The sequence below is a fragment of the Manacus vitellinus genome, unplaced genomic scaffold (assembly GCF_001715985.3).
Source record: "Manacus vitellinus isolate BGI_N305 unplaced genomic scaffold, ASM171598v3 scaffold_25_pilon, whole genome shotgun sequence".
In the NCBI taxonomy this organism is placed as follows: domain Eukaryota; kingdom Metazoa; phylum Chordata; class Aves; order Passeriformes; family Pipridae; genus Manacus; species Manacus vitellinus.
The window spans coordinates 8,725,432-8,747,928 of record NW_021939882.1 but is presented as its reverse complement, the minus strand read 5'-3'; the positions used below and the strand labels follow the sequence as shown (position 1 = coordinate 8,747,928).

The 22,497-nt window shown below is 40.1% G+C and overlaps 1 protein-coding gene across 1 annotated transcript in view; it reads left to right on the top strand.

Moving 5' to 3' along the window:
- Nucleotides 1-22,497, top strand: part of SLIT3 (slit guidance ligand 3) — a 475,112-nt gene that overhangs the window by 221,629 nt on the left and 230,986 nt on the right. Inside the window, exon 5 of the mRNA XM_008928306.3 lies at nt 16,848-16,919. Coding sequence (XP_008926554.3) covers nt 16,848-16,919 — 72 coding nt within the window. The remainder of the gene's footprint in view (nt 1-16,847; nt 16,920-22,497) is intronic.

Here is a 22,497-nt window from a genome sequence, read left to right as displayed (position 1 = left end):
CACCTCTTCATCTTGTAAAACTTAGAGTAACAACTAATTAAAGCAGTAGTGCTGCTTTATTTGAAGAGCAGTTATTTCTTTTGGAAAGTGTTGCAAGCCCGGTTTTAAAGTCAAATTAACTGTGTTCTGTGTTTCTAAAAGTGAAGTGTTCCATTCTGAGGCCTGAATTCCAGTGGCCTGCAGCAGCTGGGGAGTGCTGGGAGTGGTGGTGCTCTGGGAGGCCAGGGAGACCCAGGGAGGCACTTGCAAACAGAGCATCATTTGCTTTTTCAAGATATCTTTTAATAGAGGAGGATAAGCTTTGTCTTTTTTTTTTTTAAAAGTACGTTGCTGATGCTTGCAGTTTTAGGTTAGAGTGATGTGAGGCATGGAAGGACTGGAAGAACTTCCCCAGAAAATGTTTTCTGGTGCTTCTGCAGGACTGTGGGTTGTGGTGTTACAGCAAAACTGGGTTTCCTGCCATTTGTCATGTTAAGAGAATACTGCCTTTGAGATACTGGCATAAAACATGAGAGCATCTAAGCAGCTGAGTTTCATTCTGAGTTGTCAAAAGAAAACCCTGTAACTTATTTTTTATGAAAAAGAAAAAAAAATCCTGAAAAACTTCTTCAGTATTGAGGGAAAATCTACTCATTAGGGCATTCTAGCTTTGATTCTGTAGTTTCTGTGATTTGGAGTCAGCTGCCCAAATCTTCAGTCTCGTTAACACCGAGGAAAAAACAATCTTTTTGTCTCAAAGGATTACCTGTAATCAGTCAAACATTTAAATAGCCTAATTTGACTTCCCTGTTAAGGATGACTGATGGTCTGGTTCTGCATAAGGTCTTTTGATTACATGCTTTTCTTTTCTTTGAATACATGTGCCTGTCTGTGCATCCTTTTCCAAGAAGAACACAGCACATTTTATAACAAACTTCTGTGGTTGGTTTAGAGCACGTACCGTGAAGAAAAATTAAATTTATTCTCTCATAACCAGTGAAATCCCCCTGTTATTCATAAATGTGCAACACTTCAGTAATTACCAGGGGGTTCAGCTTCTCTTTGCAGTATTGCTAGAGCTGAAACTACTGCTGCTTTTCATTTTTAGAGGATGAAAAACTTGGGAAATAAATGCCTGTTAAAAAGTAACATATAACCTGGCAATTTTTTATATTTTGTTTCTCGGGTTCTGACATTCCCTAGGAAAGCTAAGACTTTAAGTAAGTTCTGATAATCATGTAGATACTGCTGTCTGTAATAGCAAGGTATTGAGATGTCACATCTGTCAGCCATTTTTATAAGAACTGAAGTTTAGGCTTAAATAACGTCAAAAGTCAACGTTTAATAGTTTTTCTTTAAGTTAAAAATATTAGCCTTGTACCTGCAGTTTGAGGAATGACTGTGAGAATGAAATTTAGGCATAAATGAAGAAGGGGACATATTTTGAGAATGTACCATGAGATAACAAACCAATCTAATGCCATCAGTGCAGAAAAAGGAGGGGAAAAAAAAGCAATATGAACGTTGAAAAAAGAACATGGTCATTATGGCCTGAGGTTTGGAAGCAGTATTTAAAATAGTATGTTGGGGCTTAAAGTCAACCATTAAAGAAAAGGATGGACTTCTTTATTAAGGATGAATTGCATTCTGTAGAAATATTATGTGAGAGTGGTGCCATTTTCTTCATTGCCCAGGCAAAACCTGCAGCAAGAGCACGGCACAGAAACTGGTGCTGCTCTTGGCAAATCCGATGACACTTTGCTCATCTGTCAAATTCTGCATTTAACTGGGCAAGAGCAGTATCCCAGAGCTGCTCTTCAGCTGCAGAGAGAGCAGAGCCACCACTCCAATAAGCAGCAGGGTAAGGCATTATTATTCCATAGCCCAGCTCACTGTCTCTGATTTATGCTCAGGTGTAAAAGGGGTGCAGATCAGCCACGTTCACACATGTGCTGTAATGAAGAGACTCTGCTGGTGGAGAGGTCACAGCACATAAATCAAGTGGCAAACCTTTGACTTTTTTGTTTTATAACATCTTCTTTAGGCCATCAGCTGGTTGCAGTGGGTTGTTTTTTCCTGCAATGTAGTTTATTAGGTATAAATTTAGGAATGTGTAATAAACCAGCATTCAGTATTTTTTTAGCCTTCCCTGTTGATTACCACAGTAAAGGGATGAGAAGCTCTAGTGCAGTGGTTTGCTGAGATGTTCAGGATGTACATCCCAGGCTATAACTGAGTGCTCTAAGCAGAATAATGCCATTTCAACAGAAAACAATTGGTTGGAGTTGACCTATATGAAGAAAAGAGTGGGTACTCTAATCAAATGAGAAATTATTTTCTATTTTATTCAAATTACAGTACTTCAATACATGAAAAACACTGCTTTAAATACAGCAAATTGCACTTAACCAACTGAAAACAGTTCAGATCTTAAATATTTGTAAGAATAGTGGAGTGAGGTAGGATGAGGCTGATACAAATTATTCCTTCTCTTCTTTCCTGACATTTCAACCATTGTTCTTAAGATTTTTTTTTTTTAACCTAACAAACTGCTTTATATCTTGGAGTTTATCCTTCACTGTCACAGAGGATGCTGCCGTGGAATTCAGCTAAAGAAATCGATTTAATGTTTTGATAAAGGAGAAAAATTAGATTGGCACTGCAGAGAAACATTTAATAAGGATGAGAAATAAAGTCAAAGCACAGTGCTTGTCTCTTACTGTGGTTCAAGTCTATAATTTAAAATACTGTTGGTAACTTTTGAGTGGAGAAAGTCTGAAGAAGCTGACCAGAAGTAAGACATTGGTTAACAGGAAAAAGCATGTAGCTGCTACATTTCTTAGTTCTGAATGACCACTGCCAAGTCATTTTTGGCTTTTAATTACAGTTTAGTAAGAGTTTTTTTACAAAATTCAATACAGTTCATACAATGACTAAAATAAATATGTTGTTAAAGTATTTACAGGCAAAATCTCCTTGATGTGAAGCTCGAATGTAAAATATAAGAACCTGAAATTTAAGTTATGCAAAAGCTTGAGCTGGGTATTATTTTTGTAATAAAATTCAATAAGCTGTTCAGCTGAAAGGAAAGATGAAGAAATAATAAATGCTCTTATTATACTTAGAGGTTTTGTACTTTAAGCTCCCTTGGAATAGTTTTTGCTTTGCCTGCATTTGTTACCAGGCAGCGATAGAAAATCCCATGTGAACAGAACTTTTCCCTTAGCCTGTTTTTGGCAGGGGAAAAGGTCCTTTGTGTTGTCTGGTCACCTGCAGTCCTGCTGAGGGGGCTCTGTAGCAGTGGCAGGGAAGGCACTTCTGTGACACTTTCTCAGTGGAGAAGACACACTCATTTGTGCATGGGAGGCAGGTATTTCTCACCTGTGAAGGCACAGCTTCCTTGTCATAAAATATCCTGAGTTGGAAGGGACCCCCGAGGATCACTGAAGCCCAGCTCTCATATGCAAGAGAACTGAGCCAGCTGATGGCTTTGTCAAGGTTGCAGAAGTACATTTAGGATGGAGCCAGGAATTATGCCAGGAACTGCAGCATGCAGTGCTGCTCTCTAACCCAAGAAATGGTGGATTCAAAATTGGAACCACTCCAGGCTGGGAGTAGAAGTCCCTGTGCTTGTGGGGTAAGGTCCTTGCTCTTCGAGGCATTATACTATTGCAGTCTGATTGAGAAGTCTTTATAGTAATTGCATGTCTGGAGAGAAAAGTTTTGCTTCCTTTTCACTTGGAGGAAAGGCATCATAGTGAGCCTCAAAGGGGAAAAAGCCCTATAATCATTTAGGTTGAAGTGCTTCTTAATTCAAATGGTGTGCCACTTAGAGAACTTGATAAGAAGGATTAGAACTGGGAAAGAAAGACATTTTTAAAAGCAAAGCTATTACAAGGTTCATTACTTTATTTATATGTTCTCCAAAATCACATGAATGAAGGGAAAAAATGAGGGGAAAAAATACTGGCTTCAGTTCAGAATGTCAATTACTACTTTTTTAATCCTCTTTTCACAATTTATTTGACATCTTGAACAGTAGCCAAAAAAGCTATTATAACTATAAAACATATTCATTGGTATAAATCTCATTAAGTTGAGCAATTTAATTAAGGTATTGACATGCTTAATTGATACGTGCAAGGAGAGACCATTTCCATATCTAATTTCCATACGTTTGCTGCTTTTAAAAAAACCAGCTCCGTAAAAATGTTATAGATTCAGCTAAGCCCTGTCATCCCAAAGGAGCACTTGCTGCCATTTACCTTGATTTAGAGCCAACTACTCTCCTAAGTGGAGCTCCATTAAGTGGATGTGATGTATGCCTGACTCAAACATGCGTCAGCTTCTCTTATGATCAATAGTGGAATATTTATATTAATAAAGCACCAAGTTAATTAAATAAAATAGTCTTCTGGGTAAACTTAAGATACTAGGGGATGGGCAGAGAATCAATATACTCTGCCATTTGGACATTAACTGTGTGCTCTGAAATTTGATGTTATGGTAGCAAAGATGCTTGCGGTGTAGGAGTGTGGGATGCACAGAAAATCCCGGGGCAGGAAGCTCCTGAGCACCCTGGGCAGGCAGGATTTGCTTATCCAGCTAGAGAAAAACCAGCAACCAAAAAACCTGGGATCTGTTTGGTTTCTGTGACTTCATTCTTACAGGCACATCAGAAATCCTTTCTTCTGGATTAGGAGTGGACACACTCAAATGGGTGTTTTCCCTGTTGCCTGAATTGTTCCCTCACTGGCAGAGAAACTGTGAGACACTTGCCCAGTTAGGGTTTATCAGTGTCTGTAAAGGATCATAGGTCACCCACAGAGACATTTTAAACATTACCTTTAAAATCAGTGTGCCACTGATGAGTGTGCCCAGCTCTCGTGTGTTCCATGTCTCAGCCCAAAGCACAGCTCTCCTTCAGCCCTTCCCAGCTGCAGCCACCCCCACGAGCTCTGTCTCCTCAGACAGAGCTGGCTGATTTCTACATGAGTGAGTGACTTTTGACCACTGTGGAAACCTCCCCCTGTTAGAAATGTAGTCCCAAGTCTCAGTCCCAGATCCATGTCACTATTTTGCTCTGATAAGCAAACCCTGCTGTCCCTGTGGCATTGTGCTATTTCTATAACGGGCAGATGGCCTTTGAAGGAAGCAAGTTCCCTCAGGTACCACTGCAGTCCACTGATACTGCTTCATCCTACCTCTTATCTGCATTTTAAGGCTTCAGCACAGTAGAGCAAAAAATAAAGTGTGTTTTTAAATAATACTGCATCTTTAAAAGAATGCCTGGCTTTGATAATCAAAGGAGACGCTTGCAAGGCAAAGAAAATCTTAATTCAATATTAATAGTTTGTTCAGTCAGCTTAGAACTTGTTCTGTGTAAATATGCTCCCATCTCTTTAGTCAGGGGCACTGTGACATTGCTGAAAACACTGACACCTCTGGTGCAGAGGCAAGTGCTCATGTGCCAGAGCCCTCAATTCCTGAATTCCTGCTCGCAGGCGTTGCTGGCTGGCACTGGGCTCCTTCCTGCTCCCCTCTCACACGTCCTGGGGTTGGTTTAAAGGCAGTGAGTTAAAACAGAGAGAAGAAGAGCACATCCTCTTGGTCATTCCCTTCTCTTTAAAATCTCAGCTGTGCTGGGCTGGGCCCTTGCTGGGTCCTTGCTGAACATCCCATGACCGCAGCCTGGGGTCAGTGGCTCAGTGGAAGGTTTCTGTGAGAGTCTTTGCTGACCTCTGTGTGACAGACACCACCCCCCATACAAAGTGACAAAATCCGCCTGTGAACCCAGGGGGAGGCAGCATATGGAATAATGTACAGAATTTATTAAAATAATCAGTAGTGGTTGCTGCTGGGCTACTGCAGGAACAGGACAGTGACATTTTCCTGTAATGTGTGATTTTGACCTGGTTGAAATGTTTCTAATTACCAGGCACAGGAGAAAAGCTGAAGGAATAATCTCCTTTGTCTTACAGTGAATTTTGTCTTCCATTAGCTTATGTCAGCATTTACTGAAAATACTTGGTTTAATTCCTATTTTTGCATTAATGTAGAACCTTCTAAAGAAGACACATGTATAGTGTTTTTAATACTTCCAAATATGCTTCATATATGAAGAAATAAACTTTGCCTCTTGTTTAATATTACTAATCAAAGCATGTGTGTTACATCTGAAAGTTGAAAATGTTTAATATATGTAAAACTGTACTTCTGTTGTATTACTGTGTTTGGTAAAGTGTTGGTAATGCATCCCAACCCTACCATTTAGTATTTGTTTTGCCTTTCTTCTTTTCTATCATTCTTATGTTCTGTGATTTAGAAAGACTGAACAAAGAGTGCAAACTAGAAACAGCATTGGAACCATATGTGTTATAGTTGTATATAATCTATATCATAATTGAAAAGGGTGGGATAGCTTGAGTTAGAAAACCACTTTCTGTGTTAGACATAGAGTTGTCTTTCCAGAAATTAACTGTTCAGAGAAGGAGAAAGCGATTGCATCTGAGCTGGGATAAAAACAGATTCCACCATGAATTCCTTTCTGGAGCCTAACAAAAACCTTTGTGTATGGAACTGTGATGCAGAAATTCTTGCGTGTTTTTTGACTGACTCTTAAGTTTTAGTCTCTTGATTGTCGGTTTTCTGTTTGACATCTGGAAGTAATGATGTGAATAACTAATATCAGAATGTAAACTTTCCAAGTCTTATAATGAAGTTAAATTTCCTTTTTTGATAAGATAGAAGTGTTCGTGTCATATGACACATGACACCCCCTTAGCTAATTGTTTTTTCAAAAGCTTGCCTAAAGAGGTGTCATAAATTGAAAAAACTTTGGGGATAATAAGTCAGGAGTTATTGTCGGACAGAGTTTCTCCAGGAGACTCAGATAACTGTAGTGGACTTTAGAGAAAGTCATCATCGTTCCCAGCAGTGATGAAATCAAATCACTCTGGAATCTGATGTTCTTTAATTTGAGAGTGCCTCAACAATGAAACAGCGACGTGTAGACTTTTTGCTGCTTCCCCTGGGGTCTGTTGTGCAGGAGGCACTCCTCCCTCTCCCTGGTCAGCTTTTTTACATTTAATTTGATTTCATTTCCCGAGCTGACATTGTCAATCTGAAATTCAGCATCGTGCTTGACAGGGAGCCGGAGGGAAGCCGAGCTCATTTCTGGAAGTGGCTTTATGCAAATAAATCCTGCCGTGGATGGCTGGAGCAGCGCATTTGCTGATGAATCAGAGCAGTGCCCTTGTTTCCTTGGCATTTGGGGAATAAAGCTCAAAATGTGCCACAAGAGTCTCTGAGAGTTACCGTAAACCATTCACTCAGGTCTCCCTATGAGTGTTTTGGGTGTTGGGGGATAAAAGGTGAATTTGTTTTCCAAGCAGGATCTGGAGGTTTTCATTATGGAGTGTTTTATTGGCTTCAGGGACTTGTGACTTGTTCAGGCCAGGCTGGTTTGTAGGTGGCAATGAAGTCCTAGGGACAGTCTTAATTCTTGGGAGTTGTCTTCATTTTAGCTGAGTTTTCAATAAAAGTTTGGGTCCTTGGTGGATGATCTACCACAACATTAACATAAGAAAACCCTCAGTAGGATGAATTGCATGATTGCAAGTATAGCTTCTTTTTTGGAAGATAAATTCATTAGCTGAAATGTAATTTTGGCTTAGATCTGTGTCGTGTTAGCACCTTTGTTCTACTAGTGCACTTTAGTTTCATTTTCTGTATTTAAAATACTTACATTCTATTTAAATGCCCTTTTCTAAATCACAGCACTATGGAATGATAAACTTCCTGTGCATGGAGTAGGATTCTTGAGTGGATAGTCATTGAAAAAAAGAAATTATCAGGTTGTGTTTCAGTGAGTCTTTGTTATAAGTGTGGATAAAGTAGGAGAATGAGGTTTGTGGAGGACTCATGCAGCTGTAATGGTCAGGGTGACCTGCTCAGAAATCCTTGGATAGCTCGTGGCTTTGTGGATCCTACTGTAAAATGGAGAAGCTGGTGTTACTTAAACAGTTGCATCTTGCAATAGAGCTGCATCCCCAATAGAGTTAACCACTTTGTGGTGTTACATCTTGGTCTAATAAATCTGGATGTCATATCCTCATAGAAAAATGAATTAAGGCTACAAACCCATCTGAAGTGTATCTTCTGCTGCAGTGTTTCACAGGGACTTTCAGGGACTAAATGATCCATAGCAGGAAAGATATATAAAGGTGAAGCTGAGGAAGGAAGAAAGAAAGAAAGAAGCTAAAATATTATAAAAGAAAGAAGGGACAGTTGTTCATGGAGTACAGTCTGCTGAATACCACTGCAATATTATAATTTATTTTTAAAACTTATATTGCAGCTAAAGCACTGATGTGCCTCTTTTATACTGGGGCACTTTTTACCACTGAACAGAATAACCCTCCCTTGATAACCAGGCTTGAGCTGTGAACTGTTCTTCTCACTGCAGGGGATGCAAATAACTTTTTACCTCACTGGAATAAATTGAATGTCACTGTAGTTGGTTTTAGTATCCATGGATTCTCTAAAATGTTTATTATTTTTTTGTACAGCCACAGAAATGTCCACGGTGATCACACAAACAAATTAAATAAATGGCCTCTTCAACGTTGTTAAAAATAAAACCTAGATTTTTATATGTGCAATTGCTACTTACTCCTGTGAAAACTGTCTGATTTTCTTAGCTAAAGTACAGGATCATAGCCTGAATTACATAAACACTGTTATGATTATCATTTTAATTCTACACTGTGATGGTTAGTTACACAAAAATGTAATGTTCAGGGAGATTTTTTTCGAATATGTCAGTAAAGAGCAAAAAATTCTTTACTATAAAAATATTCATCGTTAACAAAGGCAGGGTTAGGTCAGGAAAGATCATTCAAAAGAGCACCTTGCCTCAGATGTTGATCAGTTATCCAGTGATGGTGCAGGTTATTAGCTCATGTTTTATACTTTATGAATTCACACATTTATCTTCTAAAATAAGAGCTCATCATATATCAAAAATATATAATAAATTATGTACAATAAACTGCAGATATCTTTTAGCTTAGTGCTCAAGCAGGGCATAACCAGGGGCTCATTTTTGCTTTGTGGAGATGAGAGGAGGGTACTATTGCCTAGTGTAGTTTAGAATTTGCAAATGCACAGCATTTCTTTCCAGTACAGATCAACAGACAAAGGTATAAACCAGAAAACAGGTCAACAGTATAAAACCAGTTTGTTTTTTTTAAATTAGGTTAAAATAGCAGAGTCTCCATATAGCTCCATTTCCACTTCAGAAAGTATTAACATTAATAAACAGTCTTCTTATCATTTGTTAGTCAGAAGCCTTATCTTATTTCTAGTAGGCTGCTTCTCTTCAAGGGTTTCTCCTGAACCCACTGGTTGTTACTCTCCTGTTCCTTCTCCCTGACATATTCAAAGTTGAGTATGAAGACTTGGGAGGACAAATTTCACTTTCACTGCCTGTGTTCCAGAAGACAAAACAGATGCTGCTTTCTAAAATGAAAACTCACGATGGGTGGTTGTAAAATCAGAGTCTCCTAAATGCTGTCTGATCACTATTTGCTTGGCATTTTGGAAATGGCAGGAGGAGGGAGGAAGAACTGTAAAAGTCATAAACATGCCTTTGATTTGGGCATTGGCACAGATTAGTTTTACAGTTCACTTAAAATCATATAAAAATATTTACTAATCTTCCTAGAGATATTATGATAGATGTAATTTCTTTTCTATTTTCCTTGGGTACATTGATAGACAAATGTTGTAACACTGTGTCTAATTCAGTGAAACAGAGGGGGTTTTGTTGTTTGGTTGGTTTTTTTGAAACAACCAAGAATTTTAAAAACCTCTAATGAAGTGTGCACAAACGTCTATCCTCTGTTCTTTCAAACATTTAAAAGACTTGAGCATGTGCTGTGCCATCCCTGCAGTTGTGTCAGGACAGAAGTCATGAATCTGTAGGGTCTTTATTAACAGATGGGTTTCAGTTTGTCCTTGGAGAAGGTGGAAGACGATGCTAAAATAATTATCTGTTGCTCAGATCTTTTTCCTCCTTGATTGCTTTGTGAACGGTCCCCCCAGGAGCTCAGGCTCTGCTCAGTGTCCTGTTCTTCCCGACTAAAGCATGTGTGTGTGACTGGGGTTAATTAGGCCACGGGAAGCTTTGGGTAAGTGGTGAGGTGCAGAAGTGTAGAGTTAACATCTCTCACCTCGCAGTGAAACTGGATCAGCAAAGGAATCGTGGTGTTTATCCTCTGGAAGCTCAGCAGTAGTGCTTGTGCAGTAGTGCGTGACTGTGTGAAAGCAGCGAGGACTGGCTTAATTGGAATATTTTAGCTACGTTCCCTCCTCAAAACAAACTAAACAAAACTAGAGTTTTCCCAACAGCCTCCCAGAGCACGGGTTGATAGCCAGCTGTATCGTGTTTAGCAAAAACACAACCACCTTGCTTTGTTCAGGGCACACAACATCCCCAGGACCTGCTCTTGTTTTGCAGAGCTCAGAGCCTGTCACCATCTTCACTCTTAGTGCAGTAGGAGTAGGAAGAAATTTTTTTTCCTTTTAAGAAAATCAGCAGTGATGCCAAGTTTCCACAGAGTAATGCTCTACAATCCCGTTGTTCTTAAGCTCTTGCCTTGTAGCCCATGGGCAACAACACTTATCCATTTTTCCTTCAGACAGAGAGCTGGAAGTGCTGCTTTACAGTAAATACCATTTTTTACACTGAACCTCCAGAAAGAGCAAAGCCATTGCTTCACTGAGGGCATAAAGCCCTCCTGAGGACAGAGGTGCTGATGAGTGTCAGACTTGCCACAGCTTGTTCTAATTACTGTTGGAGTGAGCTGATTTGGGCAATGCATTTCCCACCTGGAAGTTGATAAATATCTTGAACTTACCTTGCATATTTACAAGGCTCAAAGTTTCTAAATTGTCCTTAACAGCTAACTCAGTTATTTGTTAATCCATTCGGAGGACAGGGAAAATTTAATACTGACGAGTTTTGGAAATACTTAGGACAATAATTCCTAGGTAAGAATAACATTTAGTTGTTGAAAATGTTCAATATTAGTTTTAGGTAAAACAAAAAATAATTCCAAAGCTGACATGCAATTTTGGCAGAGCAGGAAAAATCCTTTTGTTCTTTGCTGTAAATGACATGGTAGCTCAATGTGGTACAAAAAGAAACCAAACGTGGTGGAAATATTTACAGAGCCTGTTTTCACCTGATTTCAACATCTGCATCCTTGAGCTTGTATGTGCTGGTGCTTTAGCTCCAGATGCATTTCTTACACACCTCAAGCACGGTCCTTACTCTCTTGGCTCAGTCTTACCATGCCTTTAAGGCACAGCAGCCTCGGTAAGCACACCCTCCTTGCAGCAGAGACAGATCTGCATCCTTCTGCTCCCCGAGGGCAGGGGCTGGAGCTGCCTGGGAGATGTGACCAGATGAATTGTCATGTTGCTCCCAGCGTTGGATTGATGGGCAAGAAGAAATCCCAGCCCTTGGAAGGGGATCTGTGCTGCAGCCCTTCTGCTGCTGGTGCAGGGATGCTGCCTGTGCTGTGCTTGAGGTTAAGCAAGGTCTGAGGCACTGCAAGTTGTTGGGGATTGTAATAGAAACTCTGCAAGACAAAAAGCTTCCTTAGGAGTGCCAAGCATTTGGTTAAAAGAAAAACACATCATGAATATTAATATTCTGTGCTGGAATTGTTATAGATATAATGGAGTAAACTTCTCTTTTTTCCCCCCTGTGGATTCCTTGGTCTTTTTACCCCTTCATGTTACCCTTTTTTCTCTTGTAGACTCTTCTTCCAGCATTCATTCCTTTGCCCTGTTTCTTTGATTGTAGGAATTTCCCTCCAGCTCTTGCTCTATGAAAAAGCTGAGCTGTATCATTCCTCACTTCATTGACTTGCTTATCTTTTATTATGTGTTACTTAGAGATACCTATTATCTTTGGATTATACTCTCTAATTTTCCCCATCTGTTACTCTTTAGCTCCTTAATTGTGTTACTTAATTCAGTAAAACATTGTAGGATAGAGTTTATGTGTAACATGTTGTACAAATTAAAACTAATTCTAATGAGACAAATTGCAGTGACCAGATTGTGTTAAGTATGTGACCTTTAGTGGAGTAGTTCAGTCTGGTTTTAGTCCAGTTGTAAAGAAAAGTTGGGTTGAAGAACAGTCAATGAATTTAAGTGCACAAAATCTCTGAAACATTTTATTTTATTTATTTTATTTTATTTTATTTATTTTATTTTAATCACGGGATGAGACTGCTACAGAGAGTTGTGTGTGAGCTCTTCTTTCTTATTGCAAGAAGCAATTGAATGGTGGACAAGCTAAAAGGTACTTTGAAGGAATCAGCTTAGTTATTCTGGATTTGTCCTTCATTTTAGCTAAACCATTGGTTCCATGTGTTAATGGTTAACTCTGTGAGTTTGCAGTTTTATTATGGAATCAACATGCAGTAACATACTGGGAAAGATACATACTGGGTTGTGAAGCATTTGCTCTTGGGGACTATTCTTTAAGTCTTTGTACTAAACTCTTTAGACATTAAAGGCAAGCCTAGTTCTTTATGGGATAACACTGCAGTGTGATCTCTGTTAGCCCATTTGGGCGGGAGAAATAATTAAAGAGTAGTGTTCAACCACAATAAATACTTCTTAAGCTGGTTTTCAGGCAGTTGTGCAAAAACAGTCTTTTAAAATTTTAGAATCTCTGTGTCAAAAAAGATTGGGAAAATAATTTGTCAGTGCTCAAAGAATGGGGGTTTTTTGTTTGTATTTGAAAGGGGAGACAAGCATATGCAAGATTAGGCATAAGACTCAGTATAATGTTATCACTGCTGATTTCTTGATTTTCATATAATCTATGGTGTTTCCAGCACCACTGGAGCTTTGCAGGTTGTATCAAAGTAGCTGTTTTAATGTTTTAAATCTGTAGTTCAAATGAAGACACTAATTTTATGAATGTTCGCAGGGTCTGTGTTCCAATTAACTGATTTATGTTCTGTCACTGGCGAAATAATAAAAAAAGGGTCTTAATGTATTTTATTGCTCTGTTGGAGAGTTGCATTTTCACTTGGGATGCAATAGGCAGTGTTAAAGCAGGAAGCTAAAACCAGCACTACGGCAAAGACTGCAGAGGCACTTAGGAAACGTCAGCACTTTTGGGTGCTTTTTTTTCCCCCTTTTGCAATGCTTTTATCAGTAAGGCTCTTCCAATGCACATTTGAAGATCAGGAAAACAATATTAGACTTGCAGAGGGAGTTAATCTGTGTCCAAAGCATTTTAGCAAAATTAAAATAAAAACTAAAAAAAATAAAATGTACTGACTTGTGCCAACTCCTGTTCGAGGCTGGGTTGGACTGACGTGTGGTCTGCTGTGCTGGGAGGGCACGTGAGCCACAGCTGCTGGCTTTTGTTAGATCCCACAGCTCTGATTGTGCACACTCGAAGTCCAAGCTCTTTAATACCCCTGTGGCTCCATTTCTCCATCTCAGAAAGGAGGATGTTGCTTCCTTTGGGGGTTCAGCACACAGTGCTGGCTGGGGGAGCTCTTGGTTGAACGTGTCCAGTACTGTTGCCTGCTGTGCTGTTCCCCTCTCTGGTTCCTCTGGGATCGCTGCCCAGGCCTTTCCAAGAGTGTTTCCATCAGAAACCTGGATGAGGGAGCCAGGGGGTCACTGTGCTGAGGCAGTGGCTGGTTGCTGGATCTCTGTGCAGTGTGCTCTGCCTGGGGATTAAACTGGATGAGATTTGCCCATATTTATCAAAATAACAGGAAGAGTAATTTATTCTCAAAACATTCACTTCTCTCAATGTGTCTATTTTATCATGAAGGTGTTTCCTTTGTGTTGGGCTCACTGCTTTCTCCACAGAGGAACCTTTGTGAAGGAGGGTGATGCTGATGGACTGGCACATTTTAGTTTGTCCTTAGGTCAAGTGCTTTTGGTCAGCTAACACTGCATGTTAGGGGGGGATTTTTGGAAGTCTTTTCTTCTTTAAAGCTGGAATTCTTCAGATTTCCTCCTTAGGATATGTCATGTACCCATGCATTGCACTTGCCTTCTATTACAGAGTTTGGTAGTTTGAAACTTCTGCCTAAGAAATAGGAAATGTATTAGCAATCATAATTTATTTTTCTTCAGATGTGTTCATTTTTTCTTGAATACTGCAATATTTTTTCTTTTTTTTAAGGGTTTTGTTTTAGCCTCACCTCTGTTCACCCGGTTTTCTGCAGTTACTATGAATAACTAATATTTATTTTACATACTGTCAGTGTGAGCTTCTCATTTTGCCTGTAGGGAGTGAAAAGCTGGAAATTTAAGGTAAAACTCAGTAGACAAGCTGCTTGTTAACAGCCTTCTGCTTTCTCAGAGCAAATTTTGGGAAGTGCCCAGGCTGAGCCTCGTTGGGGTTTGCTTGCTTATGAAAGATGCTTAACAAAGGTTTGGCACAGTATCAGGAAGCAGAGAGAAACACTTTCCCTGGCCTCTTCAGAATGGGATGATTATAATTGTGAGAAGGCAGTTAAAGAAAACCAAATATGCACTGGTGAATTTTCCTCCATGCTGTGTCATTAGGGCCATGCAAGGCTGGTAGTTCTTCAGCCCACTAGAGAGATTTATGCACTACTGGTACCTAGAGGAGAGTGCCTAATAGAAAGTGAAAATAATACAGTTTACAAGAATGGTTTTCATAGGAAATGGATGAACTTCCTACAGTCCCCTGGTTTTGCTGACTGCAGGTTGAGAGTTGAGCATAAAGAAAAAGCAGAAAGCAAAAACATAAATTAGCCCTTTTAGAACACAGTAATGCTAGAAAAAACAACTTTTAAACCTAACTTATTTTTAAACATGATTTGAAATAATGCACAATAAAATGCCAGACAAATGCAACTTGAGACGCTGGCGGATTTAGTGTGGTTTTCTTTGACCACACAGTTCTACTTTTTCAAGCCCTTTTTGTTCTGCTTTGCGTGCCTCTTCCTTTCAGATCTGACTAATTTTTGCCTTCCTAAGCCATTTTGTCACGCTCTTCCCATTGGCTGTGGCTCTGCTGTGCCTCACTGTCACACCAAAGTGACTCCCCGTCATGAAATCAGTCTTCAGCATAAGACTTCCTTCTTCTGGGGCTGAAGTACCCTTTCCTTTCTCTGGCTTGCCAGATCATTTGTCTGGGTTGAAGGTCTGTCTTTAAAAGAACTAATATTTTGTTGCTGGCAAAATAAAGGGGAGGTGAAGGAGAGGTCAGAGTGTGGATCAGTGTTAAACAAATTGTGAAGGTCACAAAGAATTTTAATCTGACTTGAAAAAGGGACTTGTATCCAGCAGCACATTTTTGTTTGTGATAGTCTGAATGGACAATTGTGGCTACTTTGAGAATTTGGTGTAGACTGCATGACTGGTATAAATTGAATTAGTCCCATGACAAGGACATAGTCCCCTTTTTTTCTTATCTGCCTGATGGAAAGCAGAAGAAAGGCCTGCGTGACACATCTTGACCCACAGTGTCAATGTGGGCTTTTGTGACAGGCTCTGATTTCTGGCCTCTCATTTGATAAAACCAATTTGGGGGAGGCTAGAAAGGGAGCTTGCTGCAACACTAAATGTACTTACAGAAAAGAGTGTCTGGGGGTGAGTACAGATTCCTGCCATTCCCTCTTAATAGTTATTAGAAATCCAGAGTTTCTTTCTGAAAAGGGGGCAAAATGCTGGGCTTGTGTGCTGCAGGGACACAGTCACCCCCAACGATGCACTGTGTAATTCCCTGGGCTGCAGTATCACCTTTCTTTGTCCTTTTGTCCAGCCATCCCTGCCTTCCATTTGCTCATTCCTTATATTTTTCTTTCCCACTCATCTGCCCTCCTGTCCCCTTCTTACCCCTGACTTTGTAACCTAAACTGGGCTGAAGTTGCTCCCTCTCCTCCCTGCTGACAGGGCACCAGCAAGGAAATCAGGGTGAGTGCTGCTCTTCCTTAGCATGAAAACATCCCAGCTTTCTGGGTTTGTGTCCATCTCCCTCCCATTCCTGATGCCCTCCTTCCTGCCTCCACCTGCACTGCTGGAGGGTTGCAGATTTGGAAATACTTATGGTGCAAAAAGGGGAAAAGCACCTGAATGCAGGTTGGGTGACAGGAAACTATAACCTGAACTCACAATGAAGATGTAACAATTTAAATGGAAACATTTGTAATGTTTTAGTACTAGAAAGGCTTTTTGACTTGCTGCTGGTTATTTGGTTTTGGTTGTTGTTTGGTTTTTTTAAGCAAGGTTAAAAATTCAGTTGTTGCCATTGATGCACAATGCAGTGGGGTTCTTAATGTGGTGGATTAACATCTTTTCACTGTGAATTTACAAAGCTTACAAGAGAATGATTGTCATGTTTTTCCTGAATATTAACTTCAAATAAGAGACTGTAATCTGAGCAGGGGTAGCCAAGTATTTTTGCAGTCAGTAAACCAACAGGAGAATGCTGAGAAAATTTCATTTGCACTACAGGGTTGCAATTCCAAGGCACAAGGATTGGCTGCAGGTACTCTGACAGCAAATCCTGCATTGGGCCAGTGTCATGACCACATGTGAGGGATGTTTTCTAGAAGTTCTGTCACTGGTATCACGAATTCTGGTGGGTTTTGTTGTGAAGTCATTTCAGCTCATTCCACAGACCTCTAGAGGAGTGAAAGAAAATTGAAAACATCATGCGGTGTATCAAATCCAGAAACATCTACTTTTCCAAGCACGTGGATGTTCCATTATCTCATGCAGATTTGAGAAATATGTTCTCTTTGTTAATACAGCGTATTTTTTTTCCCTCTTCCCTTATTCAGGGACCTGAGTGAAAACCAGATAAAAGGAATCCCTAGAAAAGCCTTTCGAGGAATCATCGATGTGAAGAACTTGTAAGTGAAAACTTCATTAATATTTGTGGTGAAAACCACTCTCTCTGGGTTACATCTGGCTGTTATTATGTGTTTGGCCACCATTTGTTTAGCTCTGTGCAACACCAAAGGGACCTGCAGACCCTGCAGCTTTTTGTCAGGGGCCTCACAGGCTACTTTGGTCCACACTGTGAACACCCCTGGGGAAGTTTTGAGCAAAGGAAAAAAAGTGTTCTTAAATGCTTTACCCATTCCTGCAGTATTGCCCTGAAGAAAGATATACATAGGAAAAGTACTGTTAGAGTTCAGGGATGAAATTGAAATGTTTCACTTAGAATAAATCTTCTGTTCCACCGCTGGTGTGGACAATAAATATGACAAAACGTGGCACACAGTGGTTGAGTACAAACATCAGAAAATTAAAAAAAAAATAAATACTGTGGGCAGTTAACTGTGCATGCTTTGACAGTTGGTATTGAATGTTAAAATAATTTGTAAAAGCCATTAAAGAGAGAAAATAGGAGTTTATCGTTGGTGCTGATGAAGCTAGGCTGTCCTAACTGTTTTCTGTAACATTTATTTGGTAGAAGAATCAGCTAAAGGAGATCTAAAACGAAGCCCTTTTGTACAAAGTCTTGCAACATACCTGTGTTCTGTTCTTTCTGAGCACTGTGCAGATGCCTTTGGAGGCTTTGGGATGTACAGAATATGAACACTTGTAGACATGATATAACACAGCTGTTTCTGCAGTCATTCAGCACACTAAACCTGTGCTTCTTCAGTGGTTTGTCACTCACTTTGTGCATATTCAACTGTGACTTTAGCTTTTCTGGTAACAAGAGGCCTTTTTACCTGAATATCAGCATGAGAAAACACATCTTGAGAAGCCACTTACTCTGATGTTCCTCTTCAGTGGAGGAGCATCAGAGGACCTGTGTGAGCAGGTCTAGTTTTCAAGATGCAGGAAAATACGAAGAATATAGTTTATATGAGGAAAAATTTTGTGGATTTTAGACAGAAGAGTGGCTTTTTTGCCATGTTAGCATGAACTTTACTTACATTGTGTGATCTAGAGGAACAATAGATGGTCTTTTGTCTCAGAAAATCTAACTTTCCCAGCTATAATTCATTGTTAGTTGTCTGACTTCATTTAAAATAGCAAAGTTTGCATTCAGAGTTTAGTTCACCTCTGGCAAGCTGTCACAACAATCACAGGTGCTTTGATTTATGCACCCACTCTCAGTGCAGAAGGAACCAGGGTTTCTCCTTTCCCTGAGCTGATATCAAGGGATGACTTGCTGGAGTGCTTACAGGAGCTCTATAAATGTCAGGATTTAAAACTTCAGCAACAAATTGTGACTGTCAAGTTAGGCAGCATCTATTATTTTGCTGTAAAAGACACAGTATCAGAAATACTTCCCTGTAGCTACTGTTTCTGTCTCCGATGAGTACTGAGTTTATCATAGAATCATAAAATAATTCTGGTTTGGAGTGACCTCTGGAGGTCATCTAGTCCAGCCTCTGGCTCAGCAGGAGCACAAAGCTCAGTAGTCTGACAGATTGCTGATGTGAGCCACGAGCACTGATTGTTTAGATAAATAGCAGGAGGAGCAGACTTTTCCCTCATATCTGCAGACATTCTTTTTTGGTAATAACTGTGTGAGTCCTGTACCCAGGGTGGTTCATTAGAGCAGGTGACTCTTGTTTCCAGACACAGACTGGTGGCCTGTGAGCTGCTGAGAGAAACATGGCAAACTCTTGAGCCAACTTGCTGCTTGAAACACATTAAAATTTCTACAGCAATAACTGTGAGGGTGTGATGCGAGTTGAACCAATTTAATATTTAAAGCTCTTAAAACTTTAAGCAGTGGCTTTAACATGCCAATTGCCATTCTAAGTCTAGACTTGGCAACCAAGCCTCTCCCTCTTGAGTCCCAGGGATGACCACGCCAACGGAGGAGGAGAATGAGCCTCTTTTGCCTTTTGGTGCCATCCAGCTGTTGCAACACCTGCACTGCTCATGCCTGGTGCCTCTGCCACGTACACACTAAAGGGAGAGCAGCAGGGTTGCCTGTTTCTATGGTTATAGCTCTGCTGATTTATTGTACTGTCTCAGAGTTCTCCCACCCTATAAAGCGTGTTTGTGAGGGATCTTGGAGACTCTGAGACGTAAGAAATAAAGCTACACATTCTCCCACGCTCCCCAACCCTTTCCAATTTATATTTAAAATTCATATAGGGAAAGGCTGGCATGGAACAGTCTCTGTTTTCGTGGCTTGACATTTAACGTGACCTCAAATTCTTCCAGGTCCTACAAAAAGTGTCCCGATGTCGTAGCAAAAATAATAACTTTGTAGATATTATAACAGGGACACAGCAAGTGCTAGAGCAGATGAAAGTCTCTAGATTAATGCAGTCTTTAACAGCAGCTTGGAAAGCTTCCCTCAGGAAAGAATGTAGAGTTGATGCAATAGACTGAGCCAGGGCATGAATTCCTTTTGGATACAAGCTCCGAAATACTCGGCCTGAGGGCCCAATATAAATTACAGTGGGTGCCATTTGGAAACCCTGGGAGAATTACCCTGTCTCCACGTGGTCATAAGTGACACAAAGTCACAGGCTGTGTCCAGCTGGAACACTCTGGTGTAAAAAAAATCTGTTTGGTGAATTTAAGGGCAGAGGTGCTGCTGTGTGTGCAAAACACTGAGAGTCTTTGGTGATGGCCCTGAGCACCGGGGCTGCAGGACTGGCTTGGTGTGCCAATATGATTTTTGTCATTTAAAAAAGTAAATGTTAAGATGATAGGGAGGAAAAAAAGTGTTATAAAAAGCAACGTTTCAAGATATTTTTCACCTTGTCTTTCTCTTTAAATGGTAAAAGCTGTGTATCTTTTGTCATTCTTTTAGCAGAGCAGTGAGCCCAAGAAAATGGGCTTGGATAAGGGCTGTGCTAAAGAAGAGCTTTTAAATGTCAGGAAAGCCACTGTTTTTGCACAAAATGAAGCCAAAGCAGAGACTGGAGGTTTTTAAACTCCCAAGTGGGGGAAATTTTGTTGTCTGAATGATTTTCATATGAAGTGTTTTCTGCTGTTTGAGTACAAAATCAAAAGAAGAATCTGCAGACAAAGAATAAATTAGTAAGTCCATTCCTAATTGAAATACAGAAATAATTATAAAGCTTTCAGAAAGAGTCATGAGCACATAATGTCCATTACCAGTAGTGAATTTATATGATAATTTGGCAAAAGCTGACACTTTGAACATATTGTAGAGTAGATGCATAAATGCTGCTCAGTGGTCCTAAGAGCTGAACAAGAAAGGGCAAGAGAGGGCCAGCCTGCAGAGTGCACCTGTATTCAATTTCTGTTCCTTATTACTTAGAGGACAGGAAATGTTTCTTGCAGGATTCTAGCCCCAAGTAAGCACATTTATTTCAAGAATTAAAGTATATGGGTTTGAGTCTCATTGAGCTTTGGGCTATCTCAGCACTGTCAGCCATGGCCTTTCATCATAAAAATATATGGAGCTGGTTCTTGGATTTCTGCACGTTTCCCCTGCTTGAGTCACATCTTGGCATTCAGGTGAGTGCTCCTCTGGTGAGGCATTCCTGCAGGTGCTGTTGAATAAGCCTGCACAGCCTACCTTATTGAGGGCAGCCAGGCACCAGAATAGGAATATACAGAGCTTGATATTAGGAAGGAATTCTTCCCTGTGAGGGTGGGAAGGCCCTGGCACAGGTTGCCCAGAGAAGCTGTGGCTGCCCCATCCCTGGAAGTGTCCAAGGCCAGGTTGGACAGGGCTTGGAGCAACCTGGGCTAGTGGAAGGTGTCCCTGCCCATGGCAGGGGGTGGAACTGGATGAGCTTTAATGTCTCTTCCAACCCAAACCATTCTGTGAGTCTACAAAATCTGTCCCAGGCAAGGAAGTGAAATGATTCATGGCAAAGGAAAGAGGAATATGCAGCACAGAAATGTGAGGAGAATGACAGCAGCAGAGCAGAGGGGGAGCCAACCTGGCTGAGCGACCACCCTGTTTGAACCCCACTGGAGCCACATGGAATGACACACTCATTGCTTTTTCTGTGAGAATTTGCTGCCATTTCTTGTTCTTGATTCGCCAAGATTCAGTTCTGTACCTGTTCAGCTTCTGCCTTTTATCTCTTGTAGGCTTTGGCTATAGGATACTTTAGCACTGGGATTCAGAATACCACAAGCTCAGAGGTTCATCTGTCGTGATAATGTAGGCTCATTGCATTTCTGTCTAAATATTTCCCAGGCACACATGAGATAATAGCTCATATCACTAGACCTGCAAGCTGCTTTCCTGGTGTCCTGGGGCCACTTAGCAAATTGAGGGTAATATCCTTCTTGATAGCCCTAAAGGTGCTTTTGGAGGAAGAAATGAAGCATTGAGATTTATTTTTTTAAAAAAATGCAGGAATGCATCAGCACATATGTAACGTTTAACACTTCTGCAAGTCAGTACACATTTATTTTCCTAGTGGTTACATTACCTATGCAGTATGAAAAATCAGAGCTCTCTGAGTACTGTAAAATATTGTTGTACCTATTAGTTTCAGTTCCTTATTTGTTAAATGGCTTTTCCTGGAAGGCACTCTTACTTTTTCTGCATGCATCTACTATTAGCATCGATCCATGTGACTTTTACAAAAATTAAACATCTAGATTGCACATTCAGGTTTTGGAAAAAGCTGAACTTGCTCTTTACATTTAGAGTTATTTGACATTCACCTACACAAAATATAGAAACGTTCCTGGGGAATTTTTTTATTTTTAATCCATCACAACCAGCACTGCAGAGCATATTTGTAATTTTTGCCATTCAGCCATAGAAATAACTAAACATACCTGTCAAATTAAAATAACAAATAAATCCAAGAAAATAATGGTTGATTTGTGTGTAGCTGTTTCACCAGCAGAAAGCAAGTGATTGTGAGTTATTTGCCCTACATAAATATGCAGTAGATCTTAATGAAATGTTGCACTACAAAAAGTAACTTCTTTAGTCTGGGTTCTCTAGGGAAGCTATTATCCAGAGCCCTCTGAAATTCCTGGCCTTAGTTTCTTGACATTTGTGTACGGTATTCACTGTTACTGTTGCAGTTTGCAGTAAAACAAAACAAAAGGAGGGAGACGAACAGTTGGCCACATTTTCCACTCCTTTGGTGTAAAATCTGGAATAAGTCGACTGAAGCCAGTGGTTGGATTCAAATAAAAGAAAAGAAAAGCCTAGAGGGGAATTGATTATCACATGTTGGCTTGTGTACTTGCTTATGTGTCTTTCAATGGACTGAACAATAGGTGTCTATATTTGATGGTGTGCATGAAAAGCACAGTATATTTTAAATATGAATAAGGAAAATTAAAGGAAAGGATACGTTTCTGTTATGGAAGAGATTTCAGGTTGTTTTGATCTCAGCTGGTATTTTTAAGTCTTTTCAGAGCTGGCAAAACAGGTGAGAGGTATGGAAACAGCTATTTGAAATATTGGAGACAAACCTTTTGCCTTCTTTAGGGGGTGAAAAGATCATTTTACTTCAACCGTAAAAATTTGTAAATAACTTTCCTTCCCCTTACCCA